Source organism: Pezoporus flaviventris, unplaced genomic scaffold, assembly GCF_033815535.1.
Source record: "Pezoporus flaviventris isolate CSIRO_AGI_PZ_B2104156 unplaced genomic scaffold, CSIRO_AGI_Pfla_v1 ptg000008l, whole genome shotgun sequence".
Lineage (NCBI taxonomy): Eukaryota > Metazoa > Chordata > Aves > Psittaciformes > Psittacidae > Pezoporus > Pezoporus flaviventris.
In genome coordinates this window covers 3006418-3026226 of record NW_026892556.1, presented here as the reverse complement: position 1 = coordinate 3026226, position 19809 = coordinate 3006418, and the positions used below count along the sequence as shown (strand labels likewise).

At 56.5% G+C, this 19809-nt stretch overlaps 1 protein-coding gene across 1 annotated transcript; it reads right to left on the bottom strand.

The window, feature by feature from the left end:
- Positions 1 to 1446: 1446 nt before the first annotated feature.
- On the bottom strand, positions 1447 to 11740 carry LOC133267592 (CCN family member 2-like). Its single transcript, XM_061450002.1, has 5 exons — positions 11600 to 11740; positions 7143 to 7356; positions 2813 to 3064; positions 2258 to 2466; positions 1447 to 1948 (listed from the first exon to the last, which is right to left on the bottom strand). The coding sequence occupies exons 1-5, from the start codon at positions 11660 to 11662 to the stop codon at positions 1637 to 1639; spliced, it is 1050 nt and encodes a 349-aa protein (XP_061305986.1). The 5' UTR covers positions 11663 to 11740; the 3' UTR covers positions 1447 to 1636.
- Between the last annotated feature and the right edge of the window lie 8069 nt (positions 11741 to 19809).

Below are 19809 nucleotides of genomic sequence, written 5' to 3'. Positions count from 1 at the left end.
GTGGTGTGAGGGATGAATCCATAAGCTGTTAAGCCACCACAAAGCCCTGGCGCTCCGGCTCCCTCATCACCGACTCCTGCCCGCATCTGCTCCCGGGTTATTTATAACTGGGAATTAAGGATTTCTGGGTCCTTCAGCAGGGAAAGGGGGGACCACTCCCCCCCCCAGCATGGGCTGTGTAAACACCAGCCCCACAGCTGTTTACAAGGGGGAATAGGAGCAGAGGATCCCACATGGAGGCCCTGGAGGGGAATGCAAGCAGGAACCTCAATGCCAGGGATATCAAAAATAAAGAGAGATTTATTAGCAGTGAGTAAAGTGCAACCTCGGCGTCGTTTTCCACTCAGGAGCCGTGTAAATGGTGGGAGACAAGTCCAAGGCAGAGCTGGAGGGCAAGGGGAGGGCAGGCCCGGAGCAAGGATGTGCTAAGAGGATACAAAACCTGTACAAGTGTTCAGAACACAGTGAAAGAAGAGCAGATGAATTATTTACAGCTCCAGCTGCTTACAGGAGGCAGAAGGCTCATGGGCTTCCACAGGCTGAGAGCAGGGAAAGGGGCCGAGATGTGGGCCATGAGATGGCATCCAGCTGATATGGACAGATGGGACCATCCTCCAGCATCAGGCTCTGAATGCACTGGGAGATGTGGGCAGTGTGGCAGCATGGCTGCTGCTCCCCCAGGGATCATCCTCCTTTCCCCTTCAGAGACACCCAGCACACGCCGCTACCTCGGGAATTCCATTTACCAGCAGGGTCATTGTTCTTGCCAGGGCACCAGAGCTGTGTTCCCCCATCCCTGGCAGTGTTCAAGGCCAGGTTGGACACAGGGGCTTGGAGCAAGCTGCTCTAGTGGAAGGGGTCCCTGCCCGTGGCAGGGGTTGGAGCTGGAGGAGCTTTAAGGTCCCTTCAACCCAAACCAGGCTGGGATTCCATGACTTAGGACCCACCAGCAAAGACCCTGGAGCTGAAATGCAGCAATGGATGTGTGACCCTTTCAGCCCAGGCCCACCCATTCCATGCTAGAACTGCTCCCTGGGTCACGGTCCCACCAGTGTGAAGCTGCAGCCTGGCTGGATGCTTTCTTCTCCCCAGAAACCCCTTCCCACAGGAGGCCCTGAGCCACACTGGACACTACCGAGCTCGCTGTTGCCTTGCCTGTGCTGTCACCCTCACCAGCACACCAGGACAGGAGTTTAACAGGGCACAAAGGACAGCACAGCCAGAGAATGGTCACCCAGGGAATGGCCCAGCCTCTTTAGGAGCAGAGTGACCTGGAGCACATGGAAGTGTGGAAGGTGGGCACAAGGGAAGAGCTTTTGCCACCCTGTTGGATCCAACCTGTTGCTGGAGACAGGGTGGATCTACTCTCCCATCCAGCCAGCAGAGCATGGATCAGGTTGGAAGCTCAAGCCTGTGTCTGGTCCCTTCCCTGCCTCGGGTGGGTGAAGGTCAGGAGCCTGGAGCAGATGGGGCTGTTCTCCCAATGCTTGGACCACTGGTGGTGAACAGCATGGTCCTGAAGGGCACACACAGCCCCTCACAGAGGGGGAAGAGGCTGTGCTGTCCTGGGATGCAGCCGTGAAAGCGCTTGCAGAGCCCTCTTGACACCTCAGCCTATGGGTCTGGCACAGGAGGACTACTGCCGCTCAGGCTTGACGTGGTCCCCGATCATCCTCCTGTGGTAGGTGGCCAGGAAGATGTCGTTGTCCTTGGGGCAGTCGTGGTGGCAGGAGCACACCTTGATGAACATCATCTTGCGCTGGAAGAAGTCCCCCTCGGGGCAGCGGAACTCCACCTCCACCGTGCTGGTGACGTACGGGGTGCAGCAGCGCCCGTCCGTGCAGCTCCCACAGAACCTGGGCCGGTAGGAACGGGAGCTGGTGCAGCCCGAGAACTCAAAGCGAAGGCTCTGGCGGGGCTTTGGGGTCCGCACGCACTTCCTGCCCTTCTGTGGAGAGAGCAGACGGGTTAACAGGGATGGGATGGTCCCATGAACCATGGAATGCTTTGGGTTGGAAGGGACCTTAAAGCTCCTCCAGCTCCAACCCCTGCCACGGGCAGGGACACCTTCCACTAGAGCAGCTTGCTCCAAGCCCCATCCAACCAGGTTTGAACACTGCCAGGGATGGGACATTCCCAACTTCCTTGGGCAACCTACATGAAGGGTCCACCTAGGCCTGTGCTCCATCACAAAGCCTCACACCCCACAAGCACCCACCTGGGTACCCCCTGGCATTCCTGTCCCCAAGCCCGGTACCTTGGTTTTGTCCACAGGGAGGTCGCAGGGCCGGACCATGCAGAGCCGGGTCTCCTTCTCCAGGCGGCACTGGGGGTTGTTGTTGGTCACCCGTGCAGAGATGCCCATGCCGCAGCTCTTGGAGCAGGCGCTCCACTCCGTGGTCTGCACCAAGCAGTTCTCCTGCAGGTTATTCACCTCTGGCTTGGGTGCTGGATGCTCCCTGAAAACTGAGCCGCGAGGCAGGGATCAGCGCTCGGGATGCGCCCAGCTTGATGTAGCTCTTGAGGAGCAGCAGCAAAGGGCTGGTCCACCCCATGAGCTGCTCTGATGAAGGATGCAGCCAAGTGTGGGGACGTTTCCTACCACATCCCGGCTGCACTATCAGAGGGTGCATGAACCTCCCTGCAGCATCCCCGAGGTCTCACCTTGAGAGCTGAGCACTTGCTGCTCACACAGAGAGCAGCCAGCACCAATCCCAAACCAGCCCCAAGTCAGAGCCGCGACCCAAAGGCGCTTTGGGTCTGTCCATCCCCCAGACATCCCCTGTCCCCATCCCCTGCGCCCACCACTCACCCGCCATGGCTGTGTCCAAGCGGTTCTCCTCGCCGCCCTCCGCACAGACCCACTCCTCGCAGCACTTGTTGCTGAGCTTGACCCGCTGTGGGTTGGGGCACTCGGGGGATGGCAGGCGCAGGTCGTCGGAGCAGAGCGGGATGCAGCCGATGGCCCCGTCCATGCAGATGCACTGCAGCTTGCAGCTGGGCTGGAAGCTCTCCCCGTTGTGGTAGATCTTGCCCAGCAGGTCACACGTTGCACCCTCGTGCGCTGTGGGAAGGAGGAAAGGAGCTGAGGAGATGCTGGGGGGGTTAGATGGAGCTGAGGAACAATTCCTGCCCCAGAGGGTGCTCAGGCATTGGAACAGGCTGCCCAGGGCAGGGCTGCAGGCGCCATCCCTGCAAGTGTTCACACAGCGTGGAGATGAGGCCTCAGTGCCATGGGGTAGTGGTGGCAGTGGCAGTGCTGGGAATGGTTGGACTGGAAGAGCTTAAAGCTCTTTTCCAACCTGGTTGATTCTATGATTCTGTGTCTAAAGGTACCTACAGAAGGGAAGTAACACTCTGGTTTATGACCTTTTGGGCTCCTCTGCGTTGTGCGAGTCTCTTCTTCCTTCCAGCCACAGCTCCTTTGACTTCCCTCTGTTCTGATCTCCAGCTCTCCCATCCCCAGCCCTCCTGCAAGCCATTCACTCCTTCCCAGTACAACTTCAATGAGCAAAACAAGGAACCACCACAACCTCTGACACCATCTGCAGCCCATGGGCACCAGCAGAGCTCACAAGTTCTGGCATCCAGAGCAGCCCAAACTCTTCCAGTGGCAGTTTTCCAGCCAAAACCTCGTAGCTGATTGAGAGTTTTGCAGGCCCGGACCAAAGTCAGGGATGTTTCCCAAGAGAAACAAGGGAAGTGTTTCAATTGGCTATCAAAGATTTCCTTTAGGCTCTTACAAGAGCTCAACCAAAATCCCTGTTGGACTGTATCCACAGGGGAACCGTTTGCTTAGGCAATTATTATAGATACGATAAAGATTGAGATGAACCTTCTGATATCACGGAAGGGGAACGTTTTGAGGCATTTCAATAACTCCTGACAAGTTTTGTGAGGACATCCTTTGTATTTCTGCTGGTTTTTGGTCTTTTCAGCCTGAAATGTTGCAATCTCAGTGGTTGACGGGGCAGAAATCCTGCTTTTGGCCACTTCTCCTCAGCTGCTGATGCCTGCAATCCTGACCCTTACAAAACAAACCTCTATTGGGAAGTTCCCAACACGAAGGATTCTTGGCTGCTTGCAGGGGCTTACCAGGAAACCTGATCTATTTTCCCCTTAGTCCTGCTCACCCGTGGAATACTGTCTCAGGCAGAAAGCGTTTGGAGCAAACAAGGAGCAAGAGCCTCTTCCCATCCCACCTACTCCTTGAGGGGACACAAATCCACCCAGGCTGCTGCTGTGGTTCTAATCAGAGCTGGACCTCAACTTGCAACTCTTTTCAATGCCTTTGGGATAAAAATACTCCCGAGCTCCTACTTCGAAGTCCCAAAGCCTCACTTTTTCCATGGAAATGGAAGCCATCTGCTTTCCCTCTCCGCAACCATTCATGCTTATTTTTAAACCCTCTCTCAGTGTTTTCTAGCCCTGTTCCTCCCCAGTGAAGCGGTCGTGCTGTTCTCCCAGCCTGCTCAGGGCTCTGGTCTGTTTGCAAACCTCAACCCTTCCGTCATGCCCTTCCTTACCCTCCAATGACCTCACTTTCCCCTCGACCTGATCCAATTAAAGCCCCAGGATGGATTGCGCCAGTGGAATGGGACAGCTCCTTATTTACCAGCCCCGCTGGGCACCTCCCCTCCCGCCAAGGAGACTTTTGCCCTTTTCCACAGGGATTATGGCAGAGTTCCCATGGCTGAGCTCTGCCAGCTCCCTGCACCCACTCGGGCCGCCCGAGCACCCTCAGGCTCTCCTGCTCCAGACTTCCGACAGGATCGTGTTTACCTTCCTGATACCCCAAGGTCTCTGCAGGGAGGGAAGAACTCATTTGTGGCACGTGAAATGCTGTGCTCTGAGATGACATTAAACAAAAACACAGCGGCTTTCACCGCGATGGCTCCCATCCTGTCTCTTCTGGTGTGAGCTTTGTGGTCACCCCCAACCTAGAAGCTCGTCCCGTGGCACCTGAACACTGCTCTGCTCCTTTCTGCTCCCATCACATCTGATTTCTCTGCTTGTGAGTACTCTCTTCTCTGTTCAGAGGCATTGAGCCCTCCCTGTATTTGATTCAGCATTCATAGAATCCCAGTCTGGTTTGGGTTGAAAGGACCTTAAAGCTCCTCCAGTTCCAACCCCTGCCACAGGCAGGGACACCTTCCACTACAGCAGCTTGCTCCAAGCCCCTGTGTCCAGCCTGGCCTTGAACACTGCCAGGGATGGGGCAGCCACAATTCCACCCTCAGCTTCCCTCATTGCCTCCAAAATCCCCCATCTTCCAAGGGATCAGTGTGGACACCACAAAAATACCACCCAAGCACATTATGGCCCAAACCCTCCACCCAGTTTAGGGGACATCCCGGTCTGGGTCCACCTGGGGTTCCTGCCATGAAAACTTCCATTTCTCATTTAAAGGCAGGAGGGGCAGTGGTGGTCATCAAGTCTGACTTTCAAAGAGGAGGGATACGGGGGGATCACCCCCAAATCTTTGTGTCAAACCCTGTGTCATGGAGAACACAAATCACTTCTATTAGAAAGGGGCCCAGTCTTAATGTGGAGTCTGACATGGAGCTTGCTCCATAGAACCACAGAATAGTTCGGGTTGGAAAGGACCTTAAGATCACCCAGTTCCAACCCCCTGCCATGGGCAGGGACACCTCACACTAAACCATGGCACCCAAGGCTCTGTCCAGCCTGGCCTTGAACACTGCCAGGGATGGAGCATTCACAACCTCCCTGGGCAACCCATTCCAGTGCCTCAGCACCCTAACAGGAAAGAACTTCCTCCTTAGATCCAATCTAAACTTCCCCTGTTTAAGTTTTAACCCGTTACCCCTTGTCCTATCACTACAGTCCCTAATGAAGAGCCCCTCCCCAGCATCCCTATAGCCCCTCTTCAGACACTGGAAGCTGCTCTGAGGTCTCCACACAGCTTCTCTTGTCCAGGCTGAACAGCCCCAGCTTTTTCAGCCTTTCCATGCTCCTGAGTAAGTTGTTCCAGTGATTTAACCACCTTTACTCCACAAACAGACACCTCATTTCCAGTCTGCACCAGGCAGTCAACAGTTTACACCCACTGGATGCTATCCCACCTACATCCATCTCCCTCAGCTCCCATCGGCAGCTCCTAGGTTTACCCATGCTTACACAAGGGAGCTCATGGGGCTTCTAAAGATCACGATAACTGGGGGAGGAAAACAAAACAACCTCCCAGAACCTCTCCTAGGAACGGAGAAAACGCCTTCTCCAAGCTAAATTCATTGCTTAGAGTCAAAACCCAAATGTATGCGACTCCAGAGGTGCCCCATGCAGGGGCCGATCACTTCCTGGCTTTCCAGGCAGAGGAGGCTTGGGTTTGAACAGGGAGTGGGAGACTCAGGAGAGCATCGGGGGTTTTCCTCTACACCGGAATCATTTCTGCATGCTTTAAAACCAGCAACTGAACAAACCAGGCACAAAGCAGCCGGATTTTCCTCTGCTGGCTGAGAAGAGGCAGCAGCAGAGAAAACAGCTCTATGGAGATGAGCTCTTAGGCAGAAGCTCTTCCCTGTGAGGGTGCTGAGGCGCTGGCACAGGGTGCCCAGAGAAGCTGTGGCTGCCCCATCCCTGGCAGTGTTCAAGGCCAGGTTGGACACAGGGGCTTGGAGCAAGCTACTCTAGTGGAAGGTGTCCCTGCCTGTGGCAGGGGTTGGAGCTGGAGGAGCTTTAAAGTCCCTTCAACCCAAACCATTCCCTGATTCCATGCTGTGTATTTACCTGGCTCAGTGTCATTTCTACATCCACACTCCTTTTGCCCAGCTGTTCCCACCCACACGGCCCTTGCATTGAAGCACTGAGTGCAAAACACCAACCCCCAGTGCAAGGTGGGGAGATTTGACAAGAAACACTTCCCAGCCCAAGTCCAGACTGGTGCCGTCCACCCACAGGCACTACGGGATGAGCCGATGCCTCCTACCAACTTCAGAGGGACAAAGGAGCATCCCAAACCCCACTTGTGCCTGTGGCGAGGAGGAAGCAGGCTGTGCGTGCGTGTTGGCATCAGGGAACCTGCGGGCTGCCGGGGCTCCCATCGGGTGCTGCGGGATGCAGCTCCAAGCGCTGCAGGGAATTCCGACGCTGCCGAGGGTTTCCCGAGAGCCCGCTCTCACCTAAGCAGATCCCGCTGCCTCTGTGGATCTTGGCGAAGTCGCAGTAGAGTCCCTTGTGATGGTCGCAGGGCTGCTGCAGGGAGCAGAGCTCGCCCAGCTGCCTGGCGCACACCTTGCAGCAGCCGCAGGCATCCAACACGCGGCTGGTGCCGGCGGGGCAGCGCGCAGGCTGGGAGGGACACAGGCATGGGTACGGGCAGGGCTGCGGCTCGACCTGGAGGGCAAACAAGGCATGGAGAGAATGAGTCTTCCGCAAGGCAGCCGGGCAGGGGAGTGAGGAACAGGATCCTGCTGCGAGCGACCCGGTGAGAGGAGCGGAGGGGAGGACCTCACCCCACTCTCCTGCCGCAGAGGAGGTGCTGTAGCTCCCAGGGCTGAGCTCACCTCCTCATCCCCAACTCCTTGAGGCTCAAGGGAAAATAAAGCCCAAAGCTGGCTCTGGGAAGCCATGGGCAAAGCAAACAGAACAAGCAGGGGCTTGGATCCCCTGCGTGACTCAGCCCCCTGCTCCCCTGGAAGCAAGGAAATAGGAGCTATTGTCAGGATGCAATTCCCAGCTCTTACATAGAAGAAGACATCAAAGACTGGAGCAGCATCATTAGGCCCATCTGAAGGTGGAGAATTGAGGTGTGTGGTGAAAGGACTTGCCCAAAGTCCTTTTAGCAGCACCAAAACCCCATCCTAAAGCTCCAAGTCCTGTTTTGTCCCTGGATGCCATCCTTCCTTGGTTATTCCCAGAGGTGCGTCCCCTCCTCTCCCCATTGCAGAGGATACAGCTGCCCTTGGGACCTTGTGGATCTGCTTCTGCCCACCTGTGAGGTTTCGGAAGTGCTAGGTACCTCCTGATACCCACCCTGGGCTTTACAGCACTTGAGATGCTAAACAGAGCTCAGGCTCTGGCTGAGGAGGGTGAGCTCCCCCGGGGTGCTTCAAGCACTCCAGTAACTCCCTCTGCAGCATCTTCATCCCGAGCCAGCCTGGATCAAACGCAGCCTCAGCGCTGGATGTGCCAAGATGTAAAAGCATGGCTATGAAGGATGCAGAACACACGGTTTCTAAACAAAGACCTCCCCAGAGCATCCGGGCACCAGCCCTGGCCTGGTTTTCTGTGCAGTTTCTGCCCATTGATGCTCTCCAGGTAGCTCGGGGGACACAAGAGCACTGCTCCAGCTAGCAGTGCTCTGATGCTGCACCCAACCTAGGGGCAGATGCACCCCTTGCATGTAGATGATGCCAGCAAACACCTTTGGGATCCTGCCTTACTGTGAGCTGGGTGAAGAGGGGAGCACCCAACAGGGCAGAACCTCACAGCTCCATCAGCAAGAGCCAGGCAGGGAAAGGGGCTTTTCCAGGCAGCTGGAATGAGCCCAAGAGCAGCTGGGGGGGAAATCAGGAATCAAGGTCAAATGACTGCATTGCTACAGCTCTGTTTGCACTCATTGTGTCCCATCCAGCCCCTGCTTGTGAAACAGCTTCCTCGGATATTGTGTTTGTCACTAATAACAGCAGGAAAGCTTTTCCAGCTGTTGTGGCTGTTGCTTCAAGCAGCTGCTCTGCCTTGAGCTCACGTGGGGTCAGGAGATGCCAACTGCTTTGTTCTGCAGCAACATCCAGTGCGGTACAGTGCAGGATGGGGTCCAGCCAGAACCTTAACTCACAAATCGGGGTCATTGAATCCCAGCCTGGTTTGGGTTGGGAGGAACCTTAAAGCTCCTCCAGCTCCAACCCTGCCATGGACAGGGACCCCTTCCACTAGAGCAGCTTGCTCCAATCCCTGTGTCCAACCTGGCCTTGAACACTGCCAGGGATGAATCCTCCCAGAGTCTCACCCTGCTCAGCAGGAACTAGCAGCAACTCCAAGCACAAAGGGCTGTTGGAAGCCGGCCCCTCCTGCCTGTATCCCAGCTGCTCCCAGAGCCGCTTGGTGGGAGCCGGCACATCGCTGGGATCAGCTCCCGACCACAGAGGGCAATAAAAGCCACTGAAAACACAGCAGTGTTTTCACTGCGCTTCATGCAGGCAATCACTGCAGCGTCCAAAAGGATGTGTTATTCGACCATGGATGAGAGGGAGGGGGGACGTCCCTCACACAGTACCTATATTAAGATGCAACCCATGCACTTGAAAAAACTAAGGAGGAGCAGCATTTTCCAATGCAGCGTCAGCCACAGGCCATAGAAAGAGTCCCTCTCAAAATAGCCCTGCTACTGAAAACCAAACCAAAACGGCCTCTCTCAGGATAACAGGGAATGCAATGGAGTCAAATCCAGCTGGGTTTTCCTTCTTGGCTTCATTCGTCGTTGTCGGTGCTGTTTATTTCCTTTAATAACTCACCACAGGAACTTGACCACTGGCTTTTGCCTCCTGTTCCCTTCCTCCTTATATCACAGGTGCTTGAAAAGCATCTGGACCCAGATCTCCACCATACTGGAGACCTGCTGGGTGATTACACCCAACCTGCCAGCAGATGCGTGGCTTAAAAGGCCCAAGTCCCCCGTATCCTCACGGCATTCCCAGACTTCCCAGTGCAGACGTGCCTCTTCCTCACCCGGTCCAGTGGCCCCAGGGTGTGCTGCAGCTCCTGGGTTTATTGCTGAGCAAAGTCAGCTCCTCCTATTTATAACCCCTGCTCCAGGCCCAAGAGAGGAGAGAACGAGCAGAGCTGTGCCCTGGCTCCCAGGGAGCATGGGAATGCTGCCTGCAGAGGGGAGCTCCTGCACCTGGGGACAGTCAGCACTGAGCCAGGTTCCAGGAGTTCCCTGTTACTGAAGTGGTTCCCACAGCAGTTTCAAAGAGGATAAATCAGGACATGGAGCTGCTGGAGCGAGGCCAGAGGGATGCTGTGAGGGCTGGAGCAGTTCACTATCGCCTCGACCCTGTTGCTGTTGGGGTTTGCAGAGCAGAACCAGTGTTAGAGATCAAGGTGATGGGATAAGAAGTGCTGACGCCTGGAATATCAGCTCCGCCTGCTCTGCTGGCGGCTCTCCTATCGATTCCCCGCGTGTGGATCTGCCACTCCCAGGAGCCGTGGCCAAGCCCCAGTGGGAGTGAAACCATCTGCCTGGAGGATTCCCTTGCCTGTGCTCCGTGCACGTTCTCCTCCATCAGCTCCCAGGTCCCATCTGCTCGGCAGACAAGACACAACAAGCTTCCTCCCAGCTGCCAGCACCAACCCCAGTTACCTGGGGGGGTGGAAGAAGTGAGAGCGTTCTTCCTGCTTCACACTCCCATGAACCAATTCCCTCTGCTCCTCAGGAAGGCAGCAGGGGGGGGCAGGAGCTCACACCATTCGGTGTCACCTCTGTGCCACCGTCAGGGCTTCTCTTTCCTGACAACATCCACAGGAGCCCAGGGAACCAACTGAGGCCAAACCAAAGAGGATCTGGGCTCGTGGCTGCATTCAAAGGGCTGGGAAAGGAGAGACCTGGAGCAGAGCTGGCTGTGCACGAAGTGCTGCAGGAGCCACAGTGTAAGTAACACCGTGAACACATCCCTGGTTCCCTCTCACGCTGCAGGGCTGGCAGCAGATGAAGCAGCCAAGACCCAGCTCTCCCTCCATCCCAGGCTCTCAAGTCACCTTCCTGAGGCTGCTGCACAGCACCCTGTTAGGAGAGAAAGAACCACTGCCCCCATGGCACAGACGTGCCCAGCCTGAGCTGAAGACACCTCCAGCAGCCCTGGTCCTGCTCTCAGCTCTGAGCAGCACAGGGCCAGGAGGAGCAGCTCAATGCCCTTGCTTGAGCCTCTGAACACCCCTCGCAGAGCCCAAAGACAGGCAAAAGCTCCATTTGCACTGACTCAGTGTAAGGAACACAAGGACCACCCCAACTGCAGGGGTTGCCTTGGCTGGTGGCAGCACTGGGTCCCAGGACACCTTTCCTGGCAGGAAAGGAGCTGGCACATGCCAAGCGCTGCCAGGAGCAAAGCACCAACCAGGCGGTTAGTGCATGTGTCAGCAAACAACCCCTGCGAGGCACTGTGCCCCTGTGAACCCACTCCCTCACCCATCCCGAAGGCACTCACTGCAACTGAGAGCCATTCCTGGCTGCAGCCGTGTCCCTGCCCTCTCTGGCACTGTAACAGCACACAAAAGTCCTAAGCAGAATCAGCTGGAGAGGCTGCATCCCCTCGAGATGCCCTGTTTGGGGAGCACACGGATGGGTTCAGTGGCAGCAGGGGAAGGATGGTGCTGGTAAGGAGCTGGGACAGGAGGCTTTTATTCCTTGCAGTGGCACAAACTCAGCGACTTCACTCTCTCTGTTCTCCCCCGTGTAAACCAGGGCTGGCTTCCAGCAGCCGCGAGCGGAGCGACACCAACTCCATCCCCATCTGCCAAGAGCTCTGAGATCCAGGGGCCGACTCAGGGCTGCTCTCAGGACCCTGCAGAGGGGCAGGCGGCAGCAGAAAGCATCCCCATGCACCAAAGCGAGGAGGAGCTGCCTCCGCGCAGTACGTACCCAGCCAGGAGCGAGGAGGAGGATGCACAGGGCGCAGGTCAGGGTGCCCCGGCTGCCGGCCATGCCGAGCCGAGCGGCGGATCCAGGCTGCCGGCGGGCTCGCTCCTTCCCCTCCGATGTCCTCCTCTCCCTTCGGAGCGAGGCGCTCGCCAGCTCCTCTTTAAATAGGCTGCTGGAAGGGGCGGGCTCCGCCTTGAGTGACAGCCTGGGGTGCAGGAGGCTTGGGTGCGAGGGACCGGCCCGAATTCCCGGGGGTAGGAGCGGATCCGTGCGGCGCGGGCGCTCTCCACGTGGGTAAAGCCGAGCCCAGTGCAAGCGGGGTTACCCTTTCCTTTTTCCTCCTAATTCCAACAGTAGGAAGCTCTCCTGACACATCCACCCCCCCCTCCTCACCTACACCCGTTCCTTTCCGGCTGCAGGAACTAAGGGCATCGATAAGTGGAGCTTCGTGGTCCTCTGCGGTGCTGCAATAAGCAGGGGCTTTGTGAGGTGCGGTCGGGTCCCATCGCTGCCCGTGCATCACGCACACGGTGCTGCCAGCTCCAAGAAATGGAAGTTCCATGACTTAAAAGCTCCAAGGCAATGAAAAGCTGTGGGGTGAAGGTAATGGATAAAGGACAGCGATTCCCTCCAAGTGCTTTATTTTCACCTCGGGATTGATGCTGGATATCGTGCATTTTTATCCTGGATATCATCCATTTTTATCCTGGGGCATGATCCTTTCTGTTTGGTGCTGCAATACAGAGCCAGGCTCCTGCAGAGCCTGCACAAAAAGACCTTTAGTTTATGACAGGGCTGGTTTGTGTAGTAAAGAGCTGGTTTGTTTATTCAGGAATGCTGCATGGAAGGATGCCGATCAGGAGAGCAGCAGAGGGCACTCTCAGTCCTCGCTGGCTGCGGTGGTACAGGTTGGGGACGGGACAGGAATCATTGCTGCACATGATGGAGCCTTGGAGCCAGGGCTTGGAGCAAGCTGCTCCAGTGGAAGGTGTCCGTGCCCGTGGCAGGGGTTGGGACTGGATGAGCTTTAAGGTCCCTTCCAACCCAGGCTGGGATTCTAGGATATCTGCACTTCCTTTGATCCAGCGTAAAGCGAGAGGCAGGAGCACAAGCAGGAAGCACCACATTGTGCAGCCCCAGCCCCATCTCAGCAGAGTGCTGGGAAATAGGGCAGAAGATGGAATAAAACACATGGAGTGAGTAATGGGTCATTTGAATTCAGCCCCCTTCCTGCCTGCCTCCAAGGGCAGCTGCTCATCTGGGCTTTGAGCCCTGCATTTAACTCAGGTCCTTTCAGATCCCTGTGCGACACCAGAGCAGCCTCCGCTGCTGAGAACAGGCAGCTCTTAACAGTTAGCACTTGGAAAGCCCTTGGGATTAGGGGCTGGAGAGCATTAGCAGAGTGCAAACCACCTCAGATGTGCTTCCTGCTCCTCTTCCATAAGACCAGGGATTTCACAATCACTTCCTACCTCTGCGGTTGTCACAACAAAGGATTATGTCTGCACACTAAAGACTGAATGTCCTGGAAGCGGTGCAAACACCCAGTGCCCCAGAGCAGCACGAAGCTAAGGCAGTGTAGCTGGATATGCATCCCTTCCCCTTTCGGAAGGCTTGGCACCTTCAGCTACGTTGACACTTAAAATTAGCAGCTCCCATTTTGGAGGGTGCTCTCCCACTGCTTGTAAATGAGACAGGGATAAAGTGCAGCCACACACCTCTGGTCTCAGACAACAAGAACCTAAACCACAGCTGGATTCAAGCCATATCATGGAACCACGGAGTGGTTGGGTTGAAGGGACCTCAAAGCTCCTCCAGTTCCAATCCCTGCCATGGGCAGGGACACCTTCCACTAGAGCAGCTTGCTCCAAGCCCCTGTGTCCAACCTGGCCTTGAACACTGCCAGGGATGGGGCAGCCACAGCTTCTCTGGGCACCCTGTGCCAGCACCTCAAGGACAAGCATCAAGTGGAGATCCTTGCAGCCGTGGGCACTGGGAGAGCCAGAACCACCCTCAGTGCTGTCAGCTGAACTGTTCACCCCACTGGCCATGCCCCTTGCTACCAATCAAGAGGAGAACATGAAGGCTGAGTGACTCAGAATGATCAAAGGGAGGAAACACCCAGGTTAACACCGGTTTGTGGCTGTTCCTTTTGCCTGAGTTGCCTCAAGTGAAGGGATAAAGATGTCAACCCTGCTTAAAATCTCCCCCAAGCAAAGAACAGTGGGTGTTTGAGTCACCTGGTTCTGTTCAAGTGGGCGCGCTCCCCGTGCCAACCAGCAGCATTCCTGAATTTACAGGGATGACAAAAAGAAGACATTGGGATCATTGCCAAAAGTCCTGCAAGGCAAAGAACGAAACGAACACAAACACACGCAGGGCTTGGCTCAGGGGCAGCTTTTGACTGCCTGCAGAGCCCAAAGGAAAAGCCAGGGCTCGCAGGGTGGGAAGAGGAGCGATGCTCACCCAGCCCTCCATGACCTCAGAGCTGTCCCTGTCTCCAAGGCGTTTGGGTGGCCACAGGACACGCTGGTGGCTCTCAGGACTGCTGCTCCCGTTGCAGGGGATCAGAGGCAATCGCTCTCTTTGGCACCCTTCTGATGATGAGCCTTGCTCAATGCTGTCAGACAGCAGCAGTGAGGTGCACCCAGCCTGACGGGCTGAAACACAGGCCTTGTCCTTCCTTGCTCATACCCAGCTCTGAGGCCTGCTTGATGCATCCTGCTCACAGGCTCAGGTTAAACTGGTTGGCACCTTTGGGGCCACACAGGAGCCCTGTCCCCTGCTTTTTGCCACCCTCCATAGCTTAAGGATGAGCTGCAGTTCTGCACAATGGCCGGGCACTGTCACCCTCCTGCTCCCTTGGTGACACAAGAAGTGATGCTTTGACTTCTCCATTGTATATTACTATAATATAGACATGCTATATTACTATACCATGGTATATTACTATAATATATACATGTTATATTACTATACCATGGTATATTACTATGATATATACATGGCATATTACTATACCATGGTACATTACTATAATATATACATGGTATATTACTAATAAAAGAACAAAACCCATCAACACCTCTCAAGGCTGTTGGGCTTTGATAGATCAGTGTCTATCAAGGCAAGGTTGGGAAGGATTCTGCAGGTCCATGTGCCTTGAGGCAGGACAGGAGAGCATCCTCAAAATGCCTGTGGACCAAATGAAGAGCCGAGGTCTCCTCCAGCCCTGTGCTCCAGTTCAAGTTCAGTGCTAACCCAGCATCTGGCTTGGGGGCCATCTGGGGTCAGATTCATCCCATCTAAGCCTTTAGTGCTTAATTCAAGCATCTACATTAGAAGCCTAAATAGTCTCTCTTTACAATCAGTGGAGAAGGACCGCAGCTCCTGAACTGCGCCCAATGATCCCTGTCTCTGTTCCTCCATCAGCATCAGCATCACAAAGTCGTTGCTTGCAAACTGTCAAGAAGAAAGTGTCCTATGAAGGCAGCACCAGGGCTCAGCAATGGCTAAACACTGCCCCGTATCCGACTGCCATCTGGGTGGGACCGGCAGGAAAACCCACCCCTTCCCAGCCCAGCCCAGCCCGGCCTTGGGATGAGATCCTGCCTGCCCGGGAACACGCAGTGGCTTCAGCAGAGCCAGGATTCCCCTCTCTCCCTGGCCTGGCAGCTCCTGCAGCCCCGAGGGCTCGCTGCTGTGTCCGCGGAGTGAGGGGCGTCGAGCAGGGAGCAGATTCCATCCCTGCCTGCAGAGCTCGCTGATGCGCTCTGCAGCTCTTTCAGCGCTGGGAGGAACACTCCATTGTACTTGAGGGTTGATCGTGCACTGGAAGGCTGTCAAGGGATACAGGGCGTGGGATGGGTGGGGAGCTGCCCACGTCCTGGTACAGGATGTAAATGAATAACCCCAGCCTTGGCATCACGAGCAGGGAAGGAGCCACCGCTCAGACACAGAACAGGGCAGCAGCACCACACCGTGCACCCCTGCCTGACCCTGGGCAGCTCCCAAAGAGCAATGGGAAAGGGGCTGTGGGCACAGCTTGTCCCCTGGCAGGACCATGCCTGGAGGCAGCAGGGGCTGTGCAGGCCTGTCCATGGGCACCACGTGTGCTCATGCAGGTGCTGCGGGATCCCTGGGCTCCAGGTCCATGGGGACCCTGAGGGCAGTGCAGGCGATGCTTCAGGGCATCACTCTGTGCCTCGGGGGTTGCCAAGGAGCAATAAGCAGGTACCTGTGCCCTGCAGACCAGCACAGGCTCCACATGGTCGTGCGACAGCAGGAGCTCTCCTGAGACCCGAAACAACTGCAAAACCGGGATGCAGACGGGAGTCACCATCACAGCCAGGAGCACTCGTGCCAAGGCATTGGCTTGCACTCAGCTGCAAGGAGGAAGAGGCCCTGGGAGGAAGCAGGCAGCTGCATCCACCTCTGAAGTGGATGCTTCCTTGGCTTTTTCCACCTCTTCACTTACTGCTGCTTAATGATCCTGAAGGGAAACTGCAGGGAGGGACGGCATGATTGAGGTGACTCAGGCAGGCTTATTTAAGGAGGCCTCCTTTGGTGCACAGCTCTGATCGGGCTGAAGAGCACTCTGTCTTGCACGGGCTTCGCTCCTCACGACGCCTGCACAGATGAGGTACCAGAGGATGTGCTCAAGGTTGCGAAAGAGAAGGGGTTAATGGGAGGTGTTCCTAGTTATGGGCTACTGCTTCACTCACTGGGGTCTGCACCGCCTGAATAAGCACCCACTCTGCCTAAGACCCCATCTCAATCTCCCCTCTGGCAGGTTAAAGCCATTCCCACCTCAGCTCCCTGTCCCGCAGTCCCGTGCTCAGCCCCTCAGCTCTGCTGGGACCAGCAGGGTCCTCCCTGGTTCATACACACCCCAACAGGCAGCAGCAGGTCCCCGGGCACTGCCAGGCCGGGAGGACCTGGAGGGGTGGGTGGCCTACCCGGACTTGTGTGCATCTCTCATCAGGGATTCCAGCAGGAGCCTGCCCACACCTTTCCCATCCGGGCTTTGGTGAAATTCCAGCTCATTCCGTGGAACCAGTGACTCATTCCGGTGGGGAGAACCCTGAGGGCATCGGGGCCTCTGCACCTGAGCCCAGTGCAGAGGATGGGGGAAGAGGGGTGGGCTTCAGAGACCGAGACACGTGCAGGTCAGCAGGGTCTGCGTTCAGCCTGCTGCCGGCTGGCACACGGCAACCTCGGCACAGGAACCCTGGATCAGCTTCCTAGCCCCTAGGGCTGCAGCTGTGAGCCAGCCCTGACAAAGGGCTCCTGCCTCCAGAGAGGCAGGGACTTGCCCCAGCTGAAGGGATGCTCCCCCGGCAGCGGGATGCAGACACCTCCACAATGAGCTGTAAAGCTGACTGCTGGTGCAGGACCAGGATCTGCCTCCAAAGGCCTGCACAGGCAGATGAGAAACTACCTGGGAGATGCTGAGCGTGAGACTGCCATTTACACGCTCCGGATCCTTCGTGTCTGGCCCTGGCACACACCTGTGGGTGATCTCTCACATTGGTTTCCTTACTAATAGAAGTTTCACATCAGGAATGTTGAAGAGAAGCCAAGCCCAAGCTCCAGCAGCAGCCCTGTGCCAGAATGCTTTGGTTTTACGAAGGAAAGGGTCTGTATTTGAGCCGTCATTGCCTGCAGACAGGCTGAACCCACCCGAGCTGAGCAAGATGAACCAACCCATGTGGGGTCTCAAGAAAGGCTTCCCCATGAGTGGGGTCAGTGCCTTGCTCCTGGGCTCCCCTGCCTGCATGCTGGGTGCTGGGAGCTGCTTCTCCCCTCCCTTAGTCCCTCATCCTGACCAATTGCCAGAGCTGTCTTCCCCAGGAGCTCAAGTGATGCCAAACCCCCTTGTGATAGTTTCCAGGTGACAGCTTTGTTAAGTAACAACGGAACACTGTTTGTTCTGCTGCAATCACTGCATCTGCCCCACCATTTCCTGCACAGGGACAGCAGGATTTCTGCTACAAACCTGCTGAAACCACTGCAAGCTCAGAGCGTTTCTTTTCGGGATGGCTTTTGCCATGGATCTTTGGTGTACCCACTGCTGCTAAAGCAACCAGCAGCACAGGCTGGGAACCCTTTCCAGTTTGGGCTCTCTCATCGCAGAGACGAAGAGGTTGTTGCTGCTGCTTGAAGGGGGTGACTTGAACCCATCATTTTCCTCTCTCCAGTTGGAGTTGTTTCACCCTCAGCAGCACGGAGACGGGGCTGGAAGCACACTCTTGGTGAACAACATCCACTTGTTTTTCCCCAGTCCGACCCCTGCAGTGCAGCCGTGAGCCAGGTCAAGGAAAAGCTGGAGCCGGTTCCGTTTCTGCGCCAAATAGCCCCAAGGCATCTCTACCCCAATGCCTCTTTAGGCAGGGATTTCGCAATGTTCTCCCTTGTGCATTAGACTGGAAATGAATGAGCTGCCTGGCAGAGACAGGCGGATGTGTGAGGGCAGGAGCCTTGCTCAGGGAGCAGTTGGTGGGGATTCTCAAATCACTGCAGTCGCGAGTCCAAGGCGCCCTGACCTCAGGAAAGGGGATGGGTGAAACGGAACCGGAGGAGCAAGGGGGTAAGGAAAGAAAAGCAGCTTCTTCCCCCACTGCTGCCAGGGCAGCTCTTGGTCACCCGGCGCTCGACACCCCCAAACCCCACAGCAACGCTCTTGGTTCTGGCATCAAGCCTCGGAGCTCTGGTTTGTCCCTGATGCTCCGAGTGGGGAATCACAACCCAGCGGCACGGACTCACCAGTGCCACAACCCGCTCTCTCCACGTGCAAGGCCTCGGGAGCAGTGGAATTCCTCCTCTGCGGTGCTCATCCTCCTCCGGAGGGCCAGGACACGGCTCGAAGCCCTGCTCGCTGTGCCCCGTGCGGATCCTTCCCTAGGACAAAGGAAGCAGACGGGATGACTTCCAGCTCCCCAAGCTCTGCTCAGCACAGCAGCGGCTCGGTCTGCGCTGCTGTGCTGGGGAGCGACAAAGGGAATGAGGCATTCCCATGCTCGCTCCCTCCCGTGACGCTGCTTTAAGCCTCAGGTGTGTATCAGTGGGATCTCAGCTGTGCTGAGGCAGAGGGAACCCTTGAAGCACCTCCTGACGAGGGCAGGAAACCCTTTTTCATCCTTCCCAGGAGCTAAAATCAGAGGGGAAAGCAGGAATCTTGTGGCAGACAAACCCCCCGCAACAAAAGGGCCTCGGGAACAGAAGCAGGAGGTTAACGTGACACTGCACAGATAGCAAGGAAGGCAGAACTTACCCCAGCATCCCTGCGGCCACTGCACAGACTTATCCGAGTCCCTGTTTTCATCAGGGGCTGATTGCGGCCGGGAGCGGGGCTCAAGCGATGCTCGCTGCAGGATGACGTCCGGAGCTGGCAGCCACAGTGCAGCAGCAGCCAGCCCTCCTCTGCTCGCTCGGAGGCTGACTCCAGGGATGCTCCAGCAACGTGCTCTCGGGTACAGAGGAGCATCTGAAGCAGTGGTGCTGTGAACCCTTCTGTTCCGGAGGGTTTCTGACCTGTTCTGCCCGGTCAGCGCAGCTCCTGCCCATGTGCCTTGTCATCGAATCATGGAACCATGGAACGGGTTGGGTTGAAGGGACCTTAAAGCTCCTCCAGCTCCAACCCCTGCCACGGGCAGGGACACCTTCCACTAGAGCAGCTTGCTCCAAGCCCCTGTGTCCAACCTGGCCTTGAACACTGCCAGGGATGGGGCAGCCACAGCTTCTCTGGGCACCCTGTGCCAGCGCCTCAGCACCCTCACAGGGAAGAGCTTCTGCCTAAGAGCTCATCTCAGTCTCCCCTCGGGCAGGTTAAAGCCATTCCCCTTGGCCTGGCCCTACAGGCCCCTGGCCAAATCCCCTCTCCAGGTTTCTTGTTGGCTCCCCTAAGGCAGGGGGGTCTTCCATAGGGAAGGGTAAAGCTGCAGGGTCTGATTTCTCTCCCTCCTCGTAATGAGCTGCACAGAGCTCTCCAGTTAACCCCCCCCCGGGACAGAACCAGAACGAGAGGCTCTGCTTTAAAAACAAACCAGTTAAAACCAATCCCTTCCCTTCCCTTCCCTGGGGGCTCCCGTGGAAGCGGCAGAACTCCACTGGGCTGGGTAATCCTGGCACTGGGAGCCAGGGCAAGCGATGACCTCCCAGCTCATGGCAGCAGATGAGACCCAGCTGGCAGGCGCTGACACGTCCCCCCT

Coding starts and splice junctions, on each gene's coding strand:
- LOC133267592 (XM_061450002.1), bottom strand. CDS start 11,662: ATGGCCGGCAGCCGGGGCACCCTGACCTGCGCCCTGTGCATCCTCCTC. Junction 3,065..7,142: donor AGGCAGCGGGATCTGCTTAG/GTGAGAGCGGGC, acceptor TCCTTCCCACAG/CGCACGAGGGTGCAACGTGT. Junction 2,467..2,812: donor CTTGGACACAGCCATGGCGG/GTGAGTGGTGGG, acceptor CTCGCGGCTCAG/TTTTCAGGGAGCATCCAGCA.